This window comes from Balaenoptera ricei, chromosome 15 (genome assembly GCF_028023285.1).
Source record: "Balaenoptera ricei isolate mBalRic1 chromosome 15, mBalRic1.hap2, whole genome shotgun sequence".
In the NCBI taxonomy this organism is placed as follows: Eukaryota; Metazoa; Chordata; class Mammalia; order Artiodactyla; family Balaenopteridae; genus Balaenoptera; species Balaenoptera ricei.
This window is the reverse complement of record NC_082653.1, coordinates 16,745,246-16,764,447: the sequence shown is the minus strand read 5'-3', so window position 1 is coordinate 16,764,447 and position 19,202 is coordinate 16,745,246. Positions and strand designations below refer to the sequence as shown.

The 19,202-nt window shown below is 51.2% G+C and overlaps 1 protein-coding gene and 1 long non-coding RNA gene across 2 annotated transcripts in view; both read left to right on the top strand.

Moving 5' to 3' along the window:
* The first annotated feature begins 378 nt into the window (after positions 1-378).
* LOC132349340 (uncharacterized) lies at positions 379-1,396 on the top strand. The gene is made up of 2 exons (XR_009497658.1): positions 379-467; positions 604-1,396. It is a non-coding gene; the product is annotated as an uncharacterized LOC132349340 (long non-coding RNA).
* A 4,779-nt stretch (positions 1,397-6,175) lies between these two features.
* The window catches only part of MYBL2 (MYB proto-oncogene like 2), a 29,030-nt gene continuing 16,003 nt past the window's right edge, over positions 6,176-19,202 (top strand). The window contains exons 1-6 of the mRNA XM_059897694.1: positions 6,176-6,249; positions 10,400-10,493; positions 14,763-14,834; positions 15,717-15,809; positions 15,996-16,216; positions 18,386-18,548. Coding sequence (XP_059753677.1) covers positions 6,230-6,249; positions 10,400-10,493; positions 14,763-14,834; positions 15,717-15,809; positions 15,996-16,216; positions 18,386-18,548 — 663 coding nt within the window. The 5' untranslated portion in view covers positions 6,176-6,229. The remainder of the gene's footprint in view (positions 6,250-10,399; positions 10,494-14,762; positions 14,835-15,716; positions 15,810-15,995; positions 16,217-18,385; positions 18,549-19,202) is intronic.

Genomic DNA, 19,202 nt, shown 5'->3' with positions numbered 1-19,202 from the left:
TGACCGCCATAGTGTCGGAGGCCGGCGACGTACCTGCCCTGCTCCCTCTCCTCCCCTGGGCCTTTCACCCTTCCTCTCACGATCAGGCTCCCAGGGAGTATGGCTCAGAGGGCGCGGGGCCAGCGGGGTCAGCGGGCGAACCCGGGTCGCGGGGAAACTCTGCGGGAGTTCCACAGCCCAGCAGCCGGGTTCCAACCTGACCCCAAGCCCGCGCCCTATAGTGACGTCAGGCGGTGCGACTCCCGCGATGCCTCGCGCGGAGCCTGAGCCGGAGCGCGCGCCTGGAAGTGGACCCTCTGTGGGCGGAGGTGCGGGCCCTGTGGTCAGACGGCCTGGGATCTTCGGCCTTTATTCACTAGTTGGACCCCCTCGAAACAGGTCACGTCTCTTGTCCCTGGTCACTGTGGGCGGCGAGAGACTTCCAGGTGGACTCCAAGGCCTGATTTTCCCTCTCCATCTTCACAGAGGTGGGTGATGTTACCTTCAAGTGCGGCCGCGGGACCTGGCCTGGCTGGGCCGTGCAGGTGGTTTCCACCCGCCTCTCGACTAGGTCTTGGTGTCCGTCGTCCGTTCCGTCCCTGAATTTGTGCCCTAACTCCTTAGTCCGCGACTCCTTCCAGCTTGATTGCTGAACTGCAAGTGGCCATGTTACAAAAGGAAGAACTAAGTGTTTGTGAAAGCTGATGCCCCAGAAGGCCCAGGATATGAAGTCAGAGGTGTGGGCTGGACGTGGTGTGTGTATTAAAGCAGCCCAGGATCCTGGTTCTTCTCTTGGAGTCTCATCCCCCTCATCAGGAATGCAAGAGATTTGCATTAGTTCCCTGATTGACCGGGGATGGAACCCGTGCCCCGCGAAGTGGAAGCGCGGAGTCCTAACCACTGGACCGCCAGAGAATTCCCAGAAGGTTTCTAAGAAACCAAATTCTCACTCTTTGCGATTGCATAAATGAGGACACAGCTAGGGCGGGCATGAGTCTAGACAAGCCCACGCAGGGTTGATTGCCCTGTTCTGTGGTCAATGACCCCACACTTCTCCCAGTGATTGAAGAGGGACCCCTAGAGTCATGCAAATGGAACATATCCATCACTCCCCCAAAACTTCCTCGTGTCCCTTTGTCATCCTTTCTCTACAACCATTGTCACTTTAGATTGGTTCTGTCACCGTTGATTGGTTTGCAATTTCTGGAGTCGTGTGTAAATGGAATCACACAGTGTGTACTCTTTGTCTTCTTTCAGCATAATTATTTTGAGATTCACATTGTATAAGTAATTCCTTTTTATTGTCAGAGTGGATATATTTGTTTTATATCTATAATTTGTTTATCCAGTTACCTGTTGATGGACATTTGGGGTGTTTCCAGTTAGGGGCTATTACAAATAAAAGTATGTAAAAGGCTCTGTGTGAACATGTGCATTCATTTTTCTTGGCTCCATATGGCTGGGTCATATGGTAGGTGTATATGTTTTTAAGAAACTGCTGTGCTGTTTTCAAAGTGGTTGTACAATTTCACATTCCACCAGCAGTATTTGAGAAGTCTGATTACTCCCCACCTTCAACATTTGACGTGATTAGTCTTTTTAGTCAGCGATTTTAATAGGTGTGTAAATCTCATTGTGGTTGTAAATTTGCATTTCCCAAATGAAATAGTATTGAGCATCTTTTCGTGTGCTTTGCCAATGGATATATTTTGAAGGTAGAGTTTGAGGGTAGAGCCAATAGGATTTGCAGATGGGTCAGATAAGTGATGTGAGAGAAGAATCAAAAATGACTTCAACTCAACTCTACTCAGTGCTCTGTGGTGACCTAAATGGGAAGGAAATCTAAAAAGAGTGGATATATGCATAACTGATTCATTTTGCTGTACAGCAGAAACTATACTCCCAATAAAAAATTTTTTTTAAAGTCAAAGAAAAAAATGACTTCAACTCTGGGCAGTCTGAGTACTTCCTAATATTTCTCTCCTTGACATGCACTGGCTTTTCCCTCTGGCCACCTTGCAGATTCCTAAATCACCCAGCTTTGAAGAGCCTTCAGTGACCCCTTTGGTTGATACCCACAGCCCCTGCCTTTATCTTCACCCTGATAGATCTAATTTTCTGTTTACTCATTGTCTCTCCTATCAGCTGGTGAGGTTCTGGAGAGTATAGATGTTGAATTGTCTCCTGATGACTAGCTCCTTTGAGGTGCAGCCCAGCCTCAATCATTTCAATATATTTTCACAAACTGTACTCTCAATTTACATTTCAAAGTATGGGTGCTTTGCTTCAAGCCACCTGCCCACTAGCTGTGTGATCATGGCAACTTAACACCTGTGTGCCTCAGTTTCCTTATCTTTAGAATGGGGAGCTTATTGATTGATACCTGCCTCTCATAGTGATGAGCATTAAATGGAAAATGAAGGCAAAGCTCTTAGTATGGTGCCTGGCCCATGGTGTCTTCCCCAGTAAAATCCAGCTATTATTTTCTGACCTGAATATTTTGCAGGTCCTTTGCTGGAACTCAAATATAGGTGCTTTGCAAATAGTTATTCATAAAATCTCAATCTTTTGAGAAGTGGGCGAGGAAATTTATCTGTTGAGGTCTGATTTCTTGAATCAGTTAATTGAATTGCTTCCCTGCATTGGGATCCACCCTGTTGTTGAAAGTTTCCCATTTCCACTGCTGGTCCTGGACCTCTCATGCCTCTGGCCACTTACCTGCTGCCATGACTCTGTCCTCTACACTGATGCCCTTGGGGGTGAGGCAGAAGTATCTTTTTTTTAAAACTTTTTTCTTCTTTTGCGGCGGCACAGTGTGTCTTGGGGGATCTTAGTTCCCTTCAGGGATTGAACCTGAGCCCTAGGCATTGAGAGCGCAGAGTCTTAACCACTGGACCGCCAGGGAATTCCTTGGGCAGAAGTATCTGAAAGACATTCCTTTGTTTCAAAATCTCTTTTGATGGTCCGTATAAGACACAATCAAAACTCTAGCAGTCCAAGTTCCCCCAGTTCTGTGCCTTCCTAACAACTCTCCAGCCCAAATGTTAGCTTTAACATTTCATTCATTCAATTAAAAATGTGTAAAAGCCCTCTGTGAGTACCTGCCAGGAGCCAAACATTATGGTCAACATCTGAAGATGAAATGTGAATGTGGGGCTGTCTGCTCTTGAGAGAGCAGTAAAATTATGGGCAGGGGAAGTACGGTGGGAGGACAAGGGTGAAAAGGGAGGTGCTCAGTACGTGGAGGGGAAGACGCCAGGCAGAGGGACATGTGATCCAACTTATCATTTATTTGTTATCAATCAGTGTTTGTTTTGTGTCCAGGCTGATGCTGCATCCCGAGCATTTAATAGATTTGATGCTGTCTTCCCAAGACGGGGGCAGGCCCTGGGGTCTGGAACCTGGGGTGGGGCAAACTGTGGAATGACAAATGACTGAAGCCTCCCTGTCCAAGGAGGGCATGTACAGGAAAAAGTTCCTGGTAGAGTGCAGTCTGTATGTTATCAGTCCTGAGCCCAGGGACCACTCCCAGCCGTGGCTGCACCCAGGACACTTGGAGTCTTCTCTCCAGGGGTATCTGTTGGCATGACGATAGCTGGAGAAAACACACTTGTGCAGATAACCAGATTCCATCTTGTACCAGGGTGACCTCCCTGCTCTCTGACTCGAAGCACTGACTCCAGGCTTCTTAGACTCTGATATGGACAAAGAACATCACCTGCCACTTCAGTAAACAAAGGCTGTTGTGGCCATCAAGCCCTCAGCCACTGCAGCGACCCCTGATGATGCGCCCTGGGGGGATTCAGGATGGAGAAAAATAGGATACTGGCCCTAGATAGTTAAGGTGTGTATCAAACAAGTAATTTCAATAAGCTCAAACTCCTGCATCTTCCCACACATAGAAGAGTGCTAAATTCATTAACTTAAGATGTCTGGTTTTCTTTAGTTAGCAGTAATCTTTTGATGTTCTGACTACTTGGGTTTTTTTTGTTTTTGTTTTTGCAAAAACTACTATATATCCTGGCTCCTCCCTTACCTCTCCGGGAACAGTCCCTCAGCTATCTGAGATGCTATAGCCCAGGCTTAAGTTCTCAGTAATACTGCTGAATAAAACATAATTCTCAACTTCTAGGTTGTGCATTCTTTTTCAGTCGATAAGTGTATTGGTCAACTGGCTAGCAACTGGAGACAGCTGCTCCCTGTCTCTTGCCTTGGGCAAATACCTTGCCTGAGCTGGCAGGTCCTGTCTCTCTCCTGAAATGGGACTAATAATCCATGTGAGAGTGTGTGCTGTGTGCAAAGCAGCTTCCTAGACCTCAAAGGACAAGCATGAGAGCAGCTGAAGATTTATAATAAGAACAAAAAGTAATATAGTGCTTATTATGTACCAGAGATTGTTCTCAGTGGTTTACATATATAAATTTATTTAATCCTAACACCATCCCACAAAGTAGGTACCAGTGTAGTGATTAATAGCATATACTCTGGAACTAGACAGCCCAGGCTTGAATCCCTTCTTTGCCATTTACTAGCAGTGTGACCTGGGGGAGGCCTGTGTCTCAGTGTCCCCATCTGACAAAAGAAGAGAATACTAATACTACCTCATAGGGTTGCTATGAGGATTAAATGAATTAAAATGTATAAAGCATACAGAACAGTGGCTGGCACATAGTAAAAACTATCTAAGTCTTTGATAAATCTCATTTTTATAGATGAGAAAACTGAGGCACAGAGAAGTTATTTGCCTATGATCACATAACTAGTAAATGATGGAGCTGGGAATGAAACCCTAGGAAGTCTGGCTTCAGAGCCTACACTCTTAAATATTATGCCCTAGCAATGAAGAGGGGATGTCCACATGAATTACTTTATGAGGGAAGTGGGTGGGGGAAGCCCTGAATTAATTGATGTGGAAGCTTCTAGCAAGTGTAATAAGATGTCAATGTTCCTTCTGTTGTGGTAAGTGAAGTTTGCAGCAGTGGGCTGGACTGTCCCCAGGTGGCCAGAAGTTTCTGGAAGAGGGGTCTGAGGCATAAGCAGGGTCTAAGAGGCTGAGGTTTAAGCCCATCTCCCCAGGCTCCTGTCTCATAATTCATTTATCCCCCTTTCAGCACCCTGTCTTGGATGTGGGGTGACACTCAGGAGGTACTTAGTAAATGGCAACTTAAAATGGAAAATCCTTGCTAAGCCTCTAGGAGTTTAAGCATGTGGTAAACTGAATTCAGTGCAACAGTTGAATTCTGAGCCCTGGGGATACTGCTGTGAATTGAGGGGCCACTTGGACCTTAGCAAGCCCATAGTTCAAATGGGGAGACACACAAGTCAACAAGCAGGCTGGGCCATGGACTCTAAGGATAAACAGGAACTAGTCAGGTGGGAGGGGTGGGAAGTGTACTGGGCCCGAGTAAAGGCCAGGAGGCTGGCGAGTTTCCTTTGGCTGGGGGCGGGGGGCTGGGGGGTGGGGCGGTGATCTGGCAGAATCCTATAAATACCTGATTACAGACTATTTAACCCTGAGGGAGAGGACTTAGATTTTAAGTTCTGGAGAGTCAAGATCAGGTTTGCATTCTAGGAGGCTTGCTTTTGGCTGCCAGGAGTCAAGCTGAGGAGCTGGAGCCATTGAATTCGAGGCTGGAAAGGAAGCAGGGAGATGGTTTCAAGGCACGGACCCGGTCTAGGTAGGGGTGAGGGGGCCGCTTTGGGGTGGGGCTGTAGGGACGCAGGAGAGGCTTGGACTAGAGCTGGCCCTTTTGCACAGGTGGTTTCCCCGGCCTGACTCTCCCATCTTTGCGGCTCACTCCCTTTGCTCAGTCTTTCCTCCAGGGCCGCCCCGATCACTCTTGGCTCGGGCCAGGCCTCAGTCACCTGGCTGCCTGTTTTGAGCCACACCCACGCCCTCCCTGCCCTGGGGCTTCAGGGCTCTGCGCAGGTGCGGCGTTCTTCGGCTCTCCGGCCCTGCCCCCCGAGCACGCCCCGCCCGCGGGCCCCGCCCCGCGCACGCCAGCCCGCCCGCGCGCCAGGCCCGGGCGGCGCCGACGCGCTTGGCGGGAGATAGAAAAGTGCTTCTGTGCGCGCCGGCGGCTACCGCAGCCCCTGCGAGCAGCGGCGGGACCTGCGGCCACGCTGACGCTTCGCAGCGCGGCCCCGGGGCCCGGAGCGGCCGGAGCAGCCCGCACCCTGACCCCGGCCCGGCTCCCGCTCCGGGCTCAGCCGGCGGGCGGGCGAGCGCGGCGCGGCCCGGGCCGGGGGGATGTCTCGGCGGACACGCGGGTGAGAGGAGCCGGGAGGCTAAGGGCCCCTCCCCCCTCCCCGACCTCCCCCCCACCCCGACCTCTGCCCCCACCCTCGCCGTGGCCCTTCTGGGCCGGGCGGGGGTGGGGTCCTCAGGAAACGCAGTGTCTTGTGTCGCCCGACGCGGGGGGACGCGGGGGGTGCGCGCGAAGCCGGGGGGCTCTCGGGGGCCCCTCGCTCGGCTCCCTGGGCCTCGGAGCTGGGGCGGGCGGGTCTCCTGGGACCCGGGCCAAGCCCTGCATGATGTCATTTTGTCTCCCGCCTAATTGCGGGGTGGGGGTGGGACGGCGGTGTCAGCTAGAAGGGGCTTTACCGGGGAGGGAGGCGACCCCTGGAGAAGGAAAGTGATTTTCCAAGTCACGGCGAGCGGGCGGCCAAAGCCTGGGAGGCTCTTGTCGTTCAAGCCTTTTGAGGTTCAGATTTGCCGGTGGGCATTTCTTAACATTTGGGGAAACACAGAACCCCAAGCTCCCTCCCCCGACCTAAGAAGGATGCAGGGGCGGGGGGGGGTGACTTTTTGGTCCTCCACCACCTGGGTTGTGGACCCCAGCTCGTTTTCGTTTCGGAGACCTGTCTTCCTGTTCCACATGAGGGGTTTGGGGCAGCTGAGGTTGAAGGCGAGGGGAAGAGAGACTGATGTGTATCGAGACCGCTCTGTGCCAGCAGCCCCTGGGGTGGAGGCAGGAACTGCGGTCTCCATCTTACTTAACTCGCCAAAGAATGAGTAGCAGAGTCAAGCCAGGAACCAGGTCTGTGGGCTCCAGGTCCCTGTCTTAGATCTGTGCACCCGGTGCCTGAGCTCTGGGCTTTTCAACCAGTCTGGGAGTCACGGAGGACAATGGGATTCTGCCCTGTTGCCTCCCTGGATTCATGCAGCCCAGATAACTTCAAACCCCACTTAAAATGGTGTTTGCCTTCTCAGGCCCAGCATATAGACCTGAGAAGCAATCGTTGCTGGCTTTCCCTAGAATTCCTTTCAGCAAGGAAGCATCTGATCCCTGGGCAGTGGTCAGGCTCAGGGTGTGTCTTCCTCAGGCCACAGTTTCTCAGGGCAGCTCCAATTCCCAAGGGTTGTTCTGGGCAGGCACTTGTCAGGCCCTGAATTTCTGGTTCAGGAAGTGTTAACTCCAGGCAACAACCAAGGCCCCAGACAACTCCCAGGTCCTCTGCTACTTCTCCCCAGGGGCTCAGTGGAGGACCCACCGCCCCGTCCCCACAGGTGAGGGATGAGTTCTGTACCCTGGAACAGCATTCAGTTTGATTCTTGGCCACTCGCTGTAACTCTCCTCTGCACCAGTGCCCTACTTCCTGCTCAGCTTCTGACTCACCCTACCTGGAGCAGAGCCCAGCACATGAAAGGGCATAGAAAGGGTGTGTTGGACCTCCATGTGGTTGCCACTACTGACTTAGCCTCTGCTTTTCCAGCTGGGATTACGAGATGAGGACTGGAAGATGCCAGTTGGAGCCTGGCTTAGTGGAATTGGCAGGTGGCATAACCCCTGTGAGCCTCAATGTTCACATCTATTAAATGGGGATAATGAGAATGCATGTGAAGTAGACAGTCATCATCGTGTTGGTGATAGAAGTGTATTACCTCACAGAATTCTCCCAGCCGTCTGAGCTGCTCTCCCCATTAGAGTATTTTGGAGCAGCAGAGAGTGTTCACACAGAAACAGTTTCTTCCTCGAAGGAACATTTGCTGAGCTTCTGTCAGAAGCTGGGTGCTGGAGAACCAAAGATAGTTTCTGTCAAAACAGAGTCTGGGGGCAGTTGATGTTAAAGCCAGCTTCCTTCTGTTAGTAGCATCTTGTAGAGTGTTTTTGCCTCCTACTTTGCGATAGTGGAGGACCCCATGAATTGGGTTGGGAATGACAAGACAAGGCTGAATTCCAGCTCCTCCTGTGACTGGTGTATTGCTGGGTTTAGAAATCCGTCTGTCCCTTCCTTTCCTAATTCTAAAAAGTTTACTTATATTAGCATTTCTTATCGACTAAGAGGCAGCAGTTTTGCATGTTTATTCATTCCTATATCCAGCCATTCCCAGAGCAAACATTTCTTAAGGCATTTTGGTGCTACCCCCCCAAAGGCCCTACAGATGTGAGGTGGAGCTGACCTCGGTCCAGGTTGTCAAGGAGACAGGCACTTGCAGCCTAAGGGCTTATGTTATGAGACGGGAGGATTTCCAATGTGCTCTGGGGAGTGTGGGTGTGGTTAGGAAGATGCTGAGAAGGGGAAAGGAGCGTGGCCACAGAAGGAAGTCCTCTTCCTCTTTTGGAGAGGCCTGTGCTTGCCTTGCTTGTTTGGAGACGTGTAGGCTTTTCCCACTTAAAAATGCCTGACTTCGGAATGTCCCTGACAGAGGTGACTAATGGAGTTGGGAGGGTGCTCTTGTGAGCCCCGGACATGCCTGGGGGTGGATAGCATGATCTCCATTTTTGTAACTATTAAACCTGATAAATAGGAAGATTTTGGAGTAACTTGGAAAATTACCTGTTAGAAAATAAAAGCATCCAGAATTCAAAGCTGCTTGTACTCTGATTTTTCGCTCCATAAACTAGACCTATGTGTAGGCAAGGATTGAGAAGGGGTATGCAAAAATGGACATAGTTACTGAGATAACATATTTTAAATGGTTTTCTCAAACAATATTTCTTAAAATCCTGGTGCTTGATGATTACATACGTCATCAGCTTGTTTTTTTTTTTTTTGTGGCTGTGTTGGGTCTTTGTTGCTGCACACGGCTTTCTCTAATTGCAGCGAGCGGGGGCTACTCTTGGTTGTGTTGCGCGGGCTTCTCATTGTGGTGGCTCCTCTTGTTGCGGAGCACGGGCTCTAGGCACACGGGCTTCAGTAGTTGTAGCACGCGGGCTCAGTAGTTGTGGCTCGCGGGTGCTAGAGCACAGGCTCAGTAGTTGTGGCGCGGGGGCTTAGTTGCTCTGCGGCATGTGGGATCTTCCCGGACCAGGGCTCCACCCCGTGTCTTCTGCATTGGCAGGCGGATTCTCAGCCACTGCGCCACCAGGGAAGCCCACATACATCATCGGCTTTAATCCTTAAAATACCCATGCAAGTTGAAAAAGTTTTGTTATTTAAAAGAAAAAATTTGAAATAGGTGTTTGGTGTTGAATATAATATTCTTGGTGAAATCCTTTTTCTTTTATAAATTTATTTATTTATTTTTGGCTGCGATGGGTCTTCATTGCTGCACACCGGCTTTCTCTACTTGCGGCAAGTGGCGGATACTCTTTGTTGCAGTGCGCGGGCTTCTTACTGCGGTGGCTTCTCTTGTTGTGGAGCTCCGGCTCTAGGCGCACAGCCTTAAGCATTTGTGGCGTGCGGGCTCAGTAGTTGTGGCTTGCCGGCTCTAGAGCGCAGGCTCCAGTAGTTGTGGCACACGGGCTTAGTTGCTCCGCGGCATGTGGGATCTTCGCGGCCCAGGGCTCGAACCCGTGTCCCCTGCATTGGCAGGTGGATTCTTTACCACTGCACCACCAGGGAAGCCCTTGGTGAAATGTTAACTTCTTTTTTCTTGTAGCTTTTGAAATCATTAGAGTGTTAACTGAAAATGAAAGAGTAAAGAGGACTTCCCTGGTGGTGCAGTGGTAAAGAATCCACCTGCCAACGCAGGGGAGACGGGTTCGAGCCCTGGTCCGGGAAGATCCCACATGCTGCGGAGCAACTAAGCCCGTGCGCCACAACTACTGAAGCATGCGCTCTAGAGCCTGCAAGCCACAACTACTGAGCCTGTGCGCCTAGAGCCCGTGCTCTGCAACAAAGACAAGTCACCGCAATGAGAAGCCCGTGCACCATAACAAAGAGTAGCCCCCGCTCGCTGCAACTAGAGGAAGCCCGCGCACAGCAGCAAAGACCCAACGCAGCCAAAAATAAATAAATAAATAAATAATTTTTTAAAAAAGAGAGAGTAAAGAAAAAAATAGCCCATAATCCCATTTCATTAAAAAGTTTTTAAAAAGAGGAGGGTGGAAGTACCTACATTTTACCTACAGTAAAAGCCTGCGTCCCCAAAACCTTTCCCTAGAGGTCATGGCCACAGTCCACACTGTCCGTCCATCATGGGGCAGCAGGTAGAGAGACACATGTCCTGACCTTTGGCTTGCTTTCCCTGCAGTGAGGAGCTGGATGAGCTGCACTACCAGGACACAGATTCAGATGTGCCGGAGCAGCGAGACAGCAAGTGCAAGGTCAAGTGGACCCACGAGGAGGTGAGTGACACCGAGGGGCAATTGAGGGGGTGGAGGTGATGGCAGCTGGGAGGCTGGACCAGGAACAGAGCCTGGGTTGTGTCTGCCTGATGCCCCGACCAGTATGATGAAGAGGAGGAGCTGATGAAGGAAGCAGATGGGGGAATTCCCTAGCGGTCCAGCTTTAGGACTCCGTGCTTCCAGTGCTGGGGGCCCGGGTTCAATCACTGGTCGGGGGAACTAAGATCCCACAAGCTGCGTGGTGCGGCCAAAAAACAAAAAAAAAGAAGCAGATAGGCACTCTGGTTCTCCCTGATGATGCTTCTTTTCAGAGCATTCCTGGGCACTCTCAGTATTGAGGACTCTTAGGGGGATGCATCTCTCAGACCTTGGGGCCAGCAATTGCCGTTGTGTCTCTTGAAAGCTGGTGTGTTCTGCATCGTGGACTTTAATTGTGCTTCTTGTCCTTTAACTGCTGGGAGGTTTAGCCAAATCTGCAAACCCCCTCTTTATTATCATTTAAAAAAAATCATTGTATTTTGTCTGCAATACCAAGCTCTGAATTGATTTTATTCTTTAATCAAGTTTATGAAGTATAATTTATATACAGTCAAATGCACCTTTTTAAAGTGAACAGTTCCAACAGTTTTGATAAATGTATATTACTCACATAAGCACCACCTTGATTATCCCCGGAAGTTCCCTCTGTGGTCCATCTTTCCCAGCTCCAGGCAGTCGCCCATCCAGTGTCTCTCTGTTTGATCGTTTTGCCTGTTCTCGAATGTCCTACAAATGAAATCATACAGCTCTACTCTTTTCTATCTGGCTTCTTTTGTTCAGCATAATGTTGCACGATTCAGTAATTTGTTCATTTTTTCTTCCTGAATAGTATTCCATTGTATGGATAGACCATAGTATGTTTCCCTTGATGGGCATTTGGGCTCTTTCTAGTTTTTGGCTATTGTGTATAGAGTGGCTGTGAAAATTCTTGCCTAATTTTTGAGGATTATGTTTTCATTCATCTAGAGAGGATACTTAGGTACGCTCATGGTGTATGTATATGTTTAGTTTAGAAACTGTCAGGTTTTTTTCTGACTTAGTTGTACCAATTTAGACTCCTACTGGCCTTATCTTTTTATTCTACCTCTATTTTCCTGTATGTGTTTAGTTTTAAGTCTTTTTTTTTTTTTCCCCCTTACTGTTTGAGTTGTGAAACACTCTTAAATCATAAAAGATGTTTCTTCAGAGGAGTGCTAAGCCAGCCTTTTCTGTTCATCCCACTGTGGGCCAGGGACTGTATTCCAGTCTTGCAGGCTTAGAAGAACAAGCAAGACGGGGTCCCTACCCCAGAGCATCTCTCTGCCTGGACCATGCACAGGCCTGTGGACATGCTGTGGCCATCATGGTGCTGGCAAGACCGGCGTCTCTTTTTTTTTTTTTTTAATTTATTTTTGGCTGCGTTGGGTCTTCATTGCTGCACACGGGCTTTCTCTAGTTGTGGTGAGCGGGGCCTACTCTTCGTTGCGGTGTGCAGGCTTCTCATTGCAGTGACTTCTTTTGTTAAGGAGCACGGGCTCTAGGCACGTGGGCTTCAGTAGTTGTGACTCACGGGCTCTAGAGCACAGGCTCAGTAGTTGTGGTGCACGGGCTTAGTTGCTCCGTGGCATGTGGGATCTTCCCGGACCAGGGCTCGACCCCGTGTCCCCTGCATTGGCAGGCGGACTCCCAACCACTGTGCCACCAGGGAAGTCCCAAGACTGGTGTCTTTTGTGCTCACTGTGGTGTCTCTCCTGTCTTATACTAAGCCTCCTAGACGTAGGAGGCACCTTTAATTGTCGAAATGCCTTTTTTTATTTTTTTTTCTCTTTCTCTCTCTTTTTTTTTTTTTTTTTTTTTTCTTTTTGGCCTAGAGGCTTGTGGGATCTTAGTTCCACGACCAGGGATTATAACTCGCACCCTCAGCAGTGAACACGCAGAGTCCTAACCACTGGACCACCTGGGAATTCCCCGAAATGCTTTTAGAAGTTGAGTTTACTGCTGTCTGAGAGGTTGAGAACAGTTTCATGGGTAAGGATTTGGAAATTCATCAGTCAGGTGTGCAAAATGGTGGGTAAGTCAATAGGAAACGGGTTATAGGTGGAGAAAAGCAAGAGGAACCCCCGTTTGGCTGGAGCGAAGGGTCCTTAAAGAGGAAGCGTGGTTGATTAAGATGGAAAGATCGAATGGGGTCCAATCCCGGAAGGCCTTGGACTTCGGACTCAGAGATGTAGGCTTGTTCAGCTGGCAAGGTGAAGCCATTGAAGGTTTTTGAAGCAGATGTGGGACATGACCACAGCTGAGCTCCAGGGAGCTAGTCTGCTGTGTGTAGGGTGGGTAAGGGATTTGGGGGCAGCCTGAGGCTGAGGGAGTTGGAGAGGGTGCTGTGCCGGGCAGGTGGGATAAGATGGCTGCGGAGGGACGAGGGCAGTGCAGGCGGGAGCGGACAGGTGGAGGGGGCCCATGGGGTCCGGCAGGAGCTGGAGACGAAAGTGTCCCCCCCAGTCTTCGGGGAGGATGGTGGTGCTGGAGATGGACACAGGGGACATGGGCGGAAGGCAGGGGTTGGCCTGGCCAGGTCAGGCAGGCGGCAGGGGAGGGCAGGGTGTCCGGGGCTGGCTGTGTGGGCGTGGGCTGGCTCAGCTACAGGATTTATGGGGACTTTGTCCAGCCGATGCTGGGCTGTGGCCAAGCTGCAGTTGAGGGTCTGGATTTCTCTGGTGGCCTTTTTTTCTGTCCAGGAGAGAGAGAGAGAGAGAGTGTGTGTGTAAAAACACCTAACGTTAAATGTACCATCGTAACTATTTTTAAGTGTACAGTTCAGTACGTGAAGTATATTCTCACTGTGCAGCAGGTCTCTAGAACTTTGTCATCATGCAAAACTGAATCATTAAACACTTAATTCCCCCCCCTCCTCCTAGCCCTTGGCAACCACCTTTTTCTACTTTCTGTTTCTATGATTTTGACTGCTTTAGATTCTTCACAAGAGTGGACTCATACACTGTTTGTCCTTTTGTGTCTGGCTTATTTCGCTTAGCATAATGTCTTCAAGGGTCATCCACGTTGTAGCTTGTAACAGAATTTCCTTCTGTTTTAAGGCTGAATAATATTCTACTGTATGGATATACTACATTTTCTTCTTTTTCTTTTTTTTTTGATTGAACCCAGGCCCTCGGCAGTGAAAGTGCGGAATTCTAACCACCGGACCGCCAGGGAATTTCCTACATTTCCTTTATATATATAAGATATTAAAAAATTGATTCGATGGAAGAATACTTTACATACAATCAACTACAACCATTAAAGTACAATTCAGTGAGTTTCAATGGACATGCTACCATGAAACTCCCAGCACCATCATCGTAGAGCGTTTCCATCACCCCAGGCATTTCTTGCTCCCTTTGCTGTCCATTTCTCCCTACCACCACCCCTGACCTCAGACACCACTGACTATCTTTTTGTCCCTATAGCTTAGTTTACATTTTCTAGAAGTTCTTAAGCACAGAATCATGCAGTGTATACTCTTTATGTCTGGCTTCTTTCCCTCATCACAATGATACTGTGATTTCGTGTTGTTGCGTAAATCAGTAGTTTATATTCAGGAGAACGTTTTAACAGGTACTGTTTTCCTTCCCTCCTGAGTGCTCTTGATTCTGCCCATGTCCCCCATCTCCAGTGCTGGGTCACTGTCATCTCTGGCCCAGGTGCCTGTAATGGCCTCCTCTCGTTCATTCTGCCCACCTGTAGCCCCTTTTCCTGCAGCTGCCAAAGTGAAGTTCATAACAAGCACACTGAACCGTGACCACCCACTGCTTTAGCGCATCAGTGGCTTTGCATGACGCAGAGGCCCGAATCAACCCTGCATGTGGTCTGGCCCCTGCCGTCCCTTCCAGAATCCTCTTGGCATCCCTCTTGCTTGCTTCCTGCATTCTAGCCTCACTGGACTTCCTTGGAGCCTGTCCCTTGGACCCCCCAAATAGGCCTCGCCATCGACCTCTCCGTACCCCCCAGCACCTTTCCTTTTGTTTGCAGGAGGCTTTGATTAACATCTGCTTCCCTCTAGACTTTGAGTCCCATGAGCTTGGGCAGCTCCAGTGCTGCCCGCTGCCGTGCCTGGTGTGCCTGGTGTGTAGTAGGTGATCACTTCATGACTGAGTGGCTGCGTGAGGCCGTTTCCTTTGGGGAGGGCTCCGTCAAGAGCAGCTGTTTTCTGCACGCGTGTAGCTGAGCCCCCTGTCTTTCCGGCTTTGGCAGGATGAGCAGCTGAGGGCCCTGGTGAGGCAGTTTGGACAGCAAGACTGGAAGTTCCTGGCCAGCCACTTTCCCGTGAGTGCAGCCCCTCTGCGGCCCCCTCCCCCAGGACAGTGGGCCCGGGACAGACTTTCTGTCAAGGAGAAGAAAGGGGGGTTCCTTACCAAGTCCCCCCCCAGCTCTCCCAACAAAACAACCTTCCAGGCTTCCTAGGCCCTTTCTTCCCAAACCGGAATCCAAGGCACCCTGGTGTAAGCGTCTCCACGCAGCAGCCTCCGTGTGCCTGGGGGTCTTGGGCTCCATGATCATGAAATCAGATCAGTGACATATTTGCATTTCTTCCTGCAAGTCAGGAGCGAGTTGTTGCTCGGTTTCTCAACGGTGAAACTGAAACTGAGGGGAAACAATACCTGAGCAGGCTCCAGGGTGAGGCCCCTGCGGAGCTGGCTGGTGCCACCACGTGCAGCATCTAGAGGCTCCTGGTGATGCGGGTCCCCCTCGGGTCCCCCATCCCCAGCACTGCAGGCGTCTGGCAGGGAGGAGATGTGGCAGGAGCCGCTGTCGGCTTATCTCCTGGCTCATCGGGCAGCTCAGGGACCAAGTCACCAGACCCTGCTCACCTCCTCCTCCTCCATGTGATCTGAAACCTTCAAGGAGATACGACCCTCCCAGAAGCAAGCAAGGATCCCTGATGTAGCCTGCAGGCTGGGACAGGGCGGCCCCCTTGTGTTAGGGCAGCAGGCGGTGGCTTCCCACGTGGTTCTGAGTTTGCCTGGTTCCATCCGGGCCCTCTGGTAGCCCAGGGAAGCCATGCGTGTTCCGGCCCGTGGGCAGGCAGTGTGTGGTGGTGCAGGGAACAAGACAGAACCCCGCTGAGGTGTCCCCTGAGCCCAGTGTGTGTCCAGGGTCCAGGGCCACCATCCCAGGAGTTCTCACGGGTGCCTGTCCTCTTCCCAGAACCGCACTGACCAGCAGTGCCAGTACCGGTGGCTGAGGGTCTTGAATCCAGACCTCGTCAAGGGGCCATGGACCAAAGAGGAGGACCAGAAGGTAACGCCCAGGACAGTGCCTGCCCCATGGCGGGCCTTCACCCACCCCAGGGAGTCAAGGGACTGAGGCTGCCCTGGGTGTTGGCTGGGCTGTCCGGCTGGACCTTGGGTGTGTGACATCCCGCTGGTTGGTGCTGGGGTGGGGAACGGGCCGGTCCCGCTGGCCTCACAGCAGCTTTCCCCCAAGGTCATCGAGCTGGTCAAGAAGTACGGCACGAAGCAGTGGACGCTGATCGCCAAGCACCTGAAGGGCCGGCTGGGGAAGCAGTGCCGCGAGCGCTGGCACAATCACCTCAACCCCGAAGTGAAGAAGTCCTGCTGGACAGAGGAAGAGGACCGCATCATCTGTGAGGCCCACAAGGTGCTGGGCAACCGCTGGGCCGAGATCGCCAAGATGCTGCCGGGGAGGTGAGCTGCCTGCCGGGGCCTTTGCGGGGATGTTCCAAGGCCCAGTCCGATTTCTCTGGAGTTGTTCACTTTTCCCAGAAGCGAATGAGTCCTTCAGATTCTTGCCGGGGTGGGAGGGGATGGGGGGGGTGGGGCGGGGCAGGGCCCAGCTGCAGGGAGTCTGGAACAAGGAAGGGAGGGGGCCCTGGGGGCCTCCCGTTCACTGTGCAGACTCTCATCTGGTCCCGCTCTCGGCTCTGTGCCATCCCTGCCCTCTGCTGTGGCCGAGGTGGCCTGGTTATGTTTTTAGAGAATAAACCTCTTTCCTCCTGCCTGTGAGGTCAGGGCCAGGATCTGGATGTCCTGTGAGGTCAGGGCCAGGATCTGGACGTCCTGTGAGGTCAGGGCCAGGATCTGGACGTCCTGTGAGGTCAGGGCCAGGATCTGGACGTCCTGTGAGGTCAGGGCCAGGATCTGGACGTCCTGTGAGGTCAGGGCCAGGATCTGGACGTCCGAACCACTGCCCGTTTGCACCCTACTCTTCACGCTGGGCCTGGCCCCTCCAAGCCCTGGGCCTCTTGGAGTTCTGCAAGGAGCATTAGGACGACTTGGCTCCATTCTTGCTAGAATCTTCCTCCAGGGTCAACTCCCAGTCGCCTAAGTTGCTCACTGCTCCCCTAACTGCTTTCCATCTTCTGGAAACTTATAAAAAATCACTTACTCACCACTGTCTTCTACCCTGCTCTTTTCGTCTGTGTGCGTTTTTACCTTATTTTGTTTCCTTTCTTTGCCATGGCACTGCGGTCCTGGGAAGGAGAGGAAATAAAATGCCAGATGGTCTCTTTCCCCTGGAGTCTGGAATCATCTGTTTCCAAAACTCAAACCCGAGTGTGTTATCCTTTTGGCACTTCTTATAACACTTGGGTTGAAGACTCGAGCCTCTTTCCCGTGTGGCCAGCCTGGCTTGGCTGAGGCCACCAGCCTCGCCTTGATCTGCCGTCACCCTTGCTCATCTGTGGGGCCTTAGCTGCTCCGACCTCCTCTCTCCCTTAGACACGGGAGAGCTCTTTTCTGAGAACGAACGCCCTGTGCTCCTGGCAGCTTGGATGCCCTCTAACTTGTGCCCATCACGTAGCCAACACGCTCTCATCCTTTGGTTCTCAGTGGGGACATTATTTCCTCAGGGAAGATTTCTCTGTCCTTTCCAACTGTGGTCAGTCCCTGGCCACCTCCCCATAGTGCCCCGACCCCTGCCCAGTCAGCACTGTGTCCTGACAGCCTGCAGTGGGAATGAACAGAGATCCAGACCCTCCTCTTAGACTGGTGGCTCCGTCAAGCTGTTATTCTCTGTTCACCATTCAAGGGAAAAGCACTCTGCGTGGAAACCCAAAGAAGGCAGCGCCTCTGTGTGTCTGCAGTTCTGAACTGCTGTAGGTCTGTGGGCTCTGACGCTGCTGAGCCCCCCGTGCTACTCACTATGGTGCTGCTGTGTGCTTCTGTAGTTTCGTACTTCTTTGTGCTTCATTCTGCTGTCTGCTCCTACTACTCTGTTACTCTGTCCTGCTGTACCTGTCTGCTTCTCTCCCTCCACGCTTCCCCGACTCCTGTACCACTGTGCTACTTTCTGCTTCTGTAGTGTGGTGTACTACTCTGACTTGTACCATATATGTTTCCTCTTTAATCTTCAGCAAGTGATGGAGAGTGAAGTAGTCTTTTGATTCTCCAGATAAAAAAGCCAAGGCTCAGAGTGGTCAGTAGTGGATCCTCTGTCCTCTGGCTGTGCCCTCTTTGGCCATTTTCTGTCTGTGGGACGTGATCAGGGCTTGTGTTCCAGGTCACTGAGCCTCACTCAGGACAGGGGCCAACGGCCAGCAGCTTGCTTATGGTTTCTACAAATGCAGAGTGAGTGGGAAAGGGAATGAGAGTTCCCAGAATGTTTCAGTGTTAGGATTTTACCCTGTAGGCTGAATAAGACCTTTGCTTATTTCTCAGAAGTGTGTGGAAATCTTCCGTAAATTGTTACAGGCTGCAAGCATGTCAGACTTCATCTTAGAGCTAAGAGCGCTTAGAACTCCTCAGGTTGAACCCTCATTTACAGAAGCGGGAGCTCAGCTCAGGGAGGCTAGTGACGCGCCCGGTGGCGCACGGGCCCTGGTGCTGGGGTCAAAGATCCCCGGTTGGCCCCTGCAGGACAGACAATGCTGTGAAGAATCACTGGAACTCCACTATCAAGAGGAAGGTGGACACGGGAGGCTTCCTGAGTGAGTCCAGAGACAGCAAGCCCCCCATGTACTTGCTGCTGGAGCTGGAGGACAAGGACGGCCACCAGAGTGCCCCGGCCTCAGAAGGCCAGGTGAGTGGGGCGGGGGTGTCAGGCAGCTCGGCCACTGGGCTTGGATTAGTTGGTTTGTTTTCACGTGTATCTGATGCCATCTCATCAACACCTATTCCTCCTTTTTCACCTGTTCCGTGGCTGTTCCTTAATCCTGCAAGAGGTTCTCACTGTGGCCTCACGTCTCTCACGAGGGCCTTTCCCTGTGTCACCTGTGCCCATGCTTGGTGCTCATCTGCCCACAGATGCAGGATGCCAGAGCCAACGTCAGGTGAAGAAGGGTCTGGTGGGGAGGTCCTCAGCCTCCTCCTGTCCTCAACAGTTTCCTTCCTACCCATTGCTCTTTCCAGCCTTTTCATACTAAAAGCACATACGCAATTCTAAAAAAAATCAGATTTGTTGAGGTACAAGCACATACAGTAAAATTCACTGTGTTTCGTGTGCAGGTCTGAGTCATGACAGCTTTAAACAGTCCTGTGGCCACCACCATAGTCAACACAGAACATCTCCGTCACCCCCCATATTCTTTCAGCCATTCTCCCATCCTTAGTCCCTGGCACCCTTCATCTGTTTGCTGTCTCTATAATTTTCTAGAAAGTCATATAAATGAAGTCATATGGTATTACATTTACAATTGTTAACATCTCCGATCCTACACTCCAGAGCATACTTTTT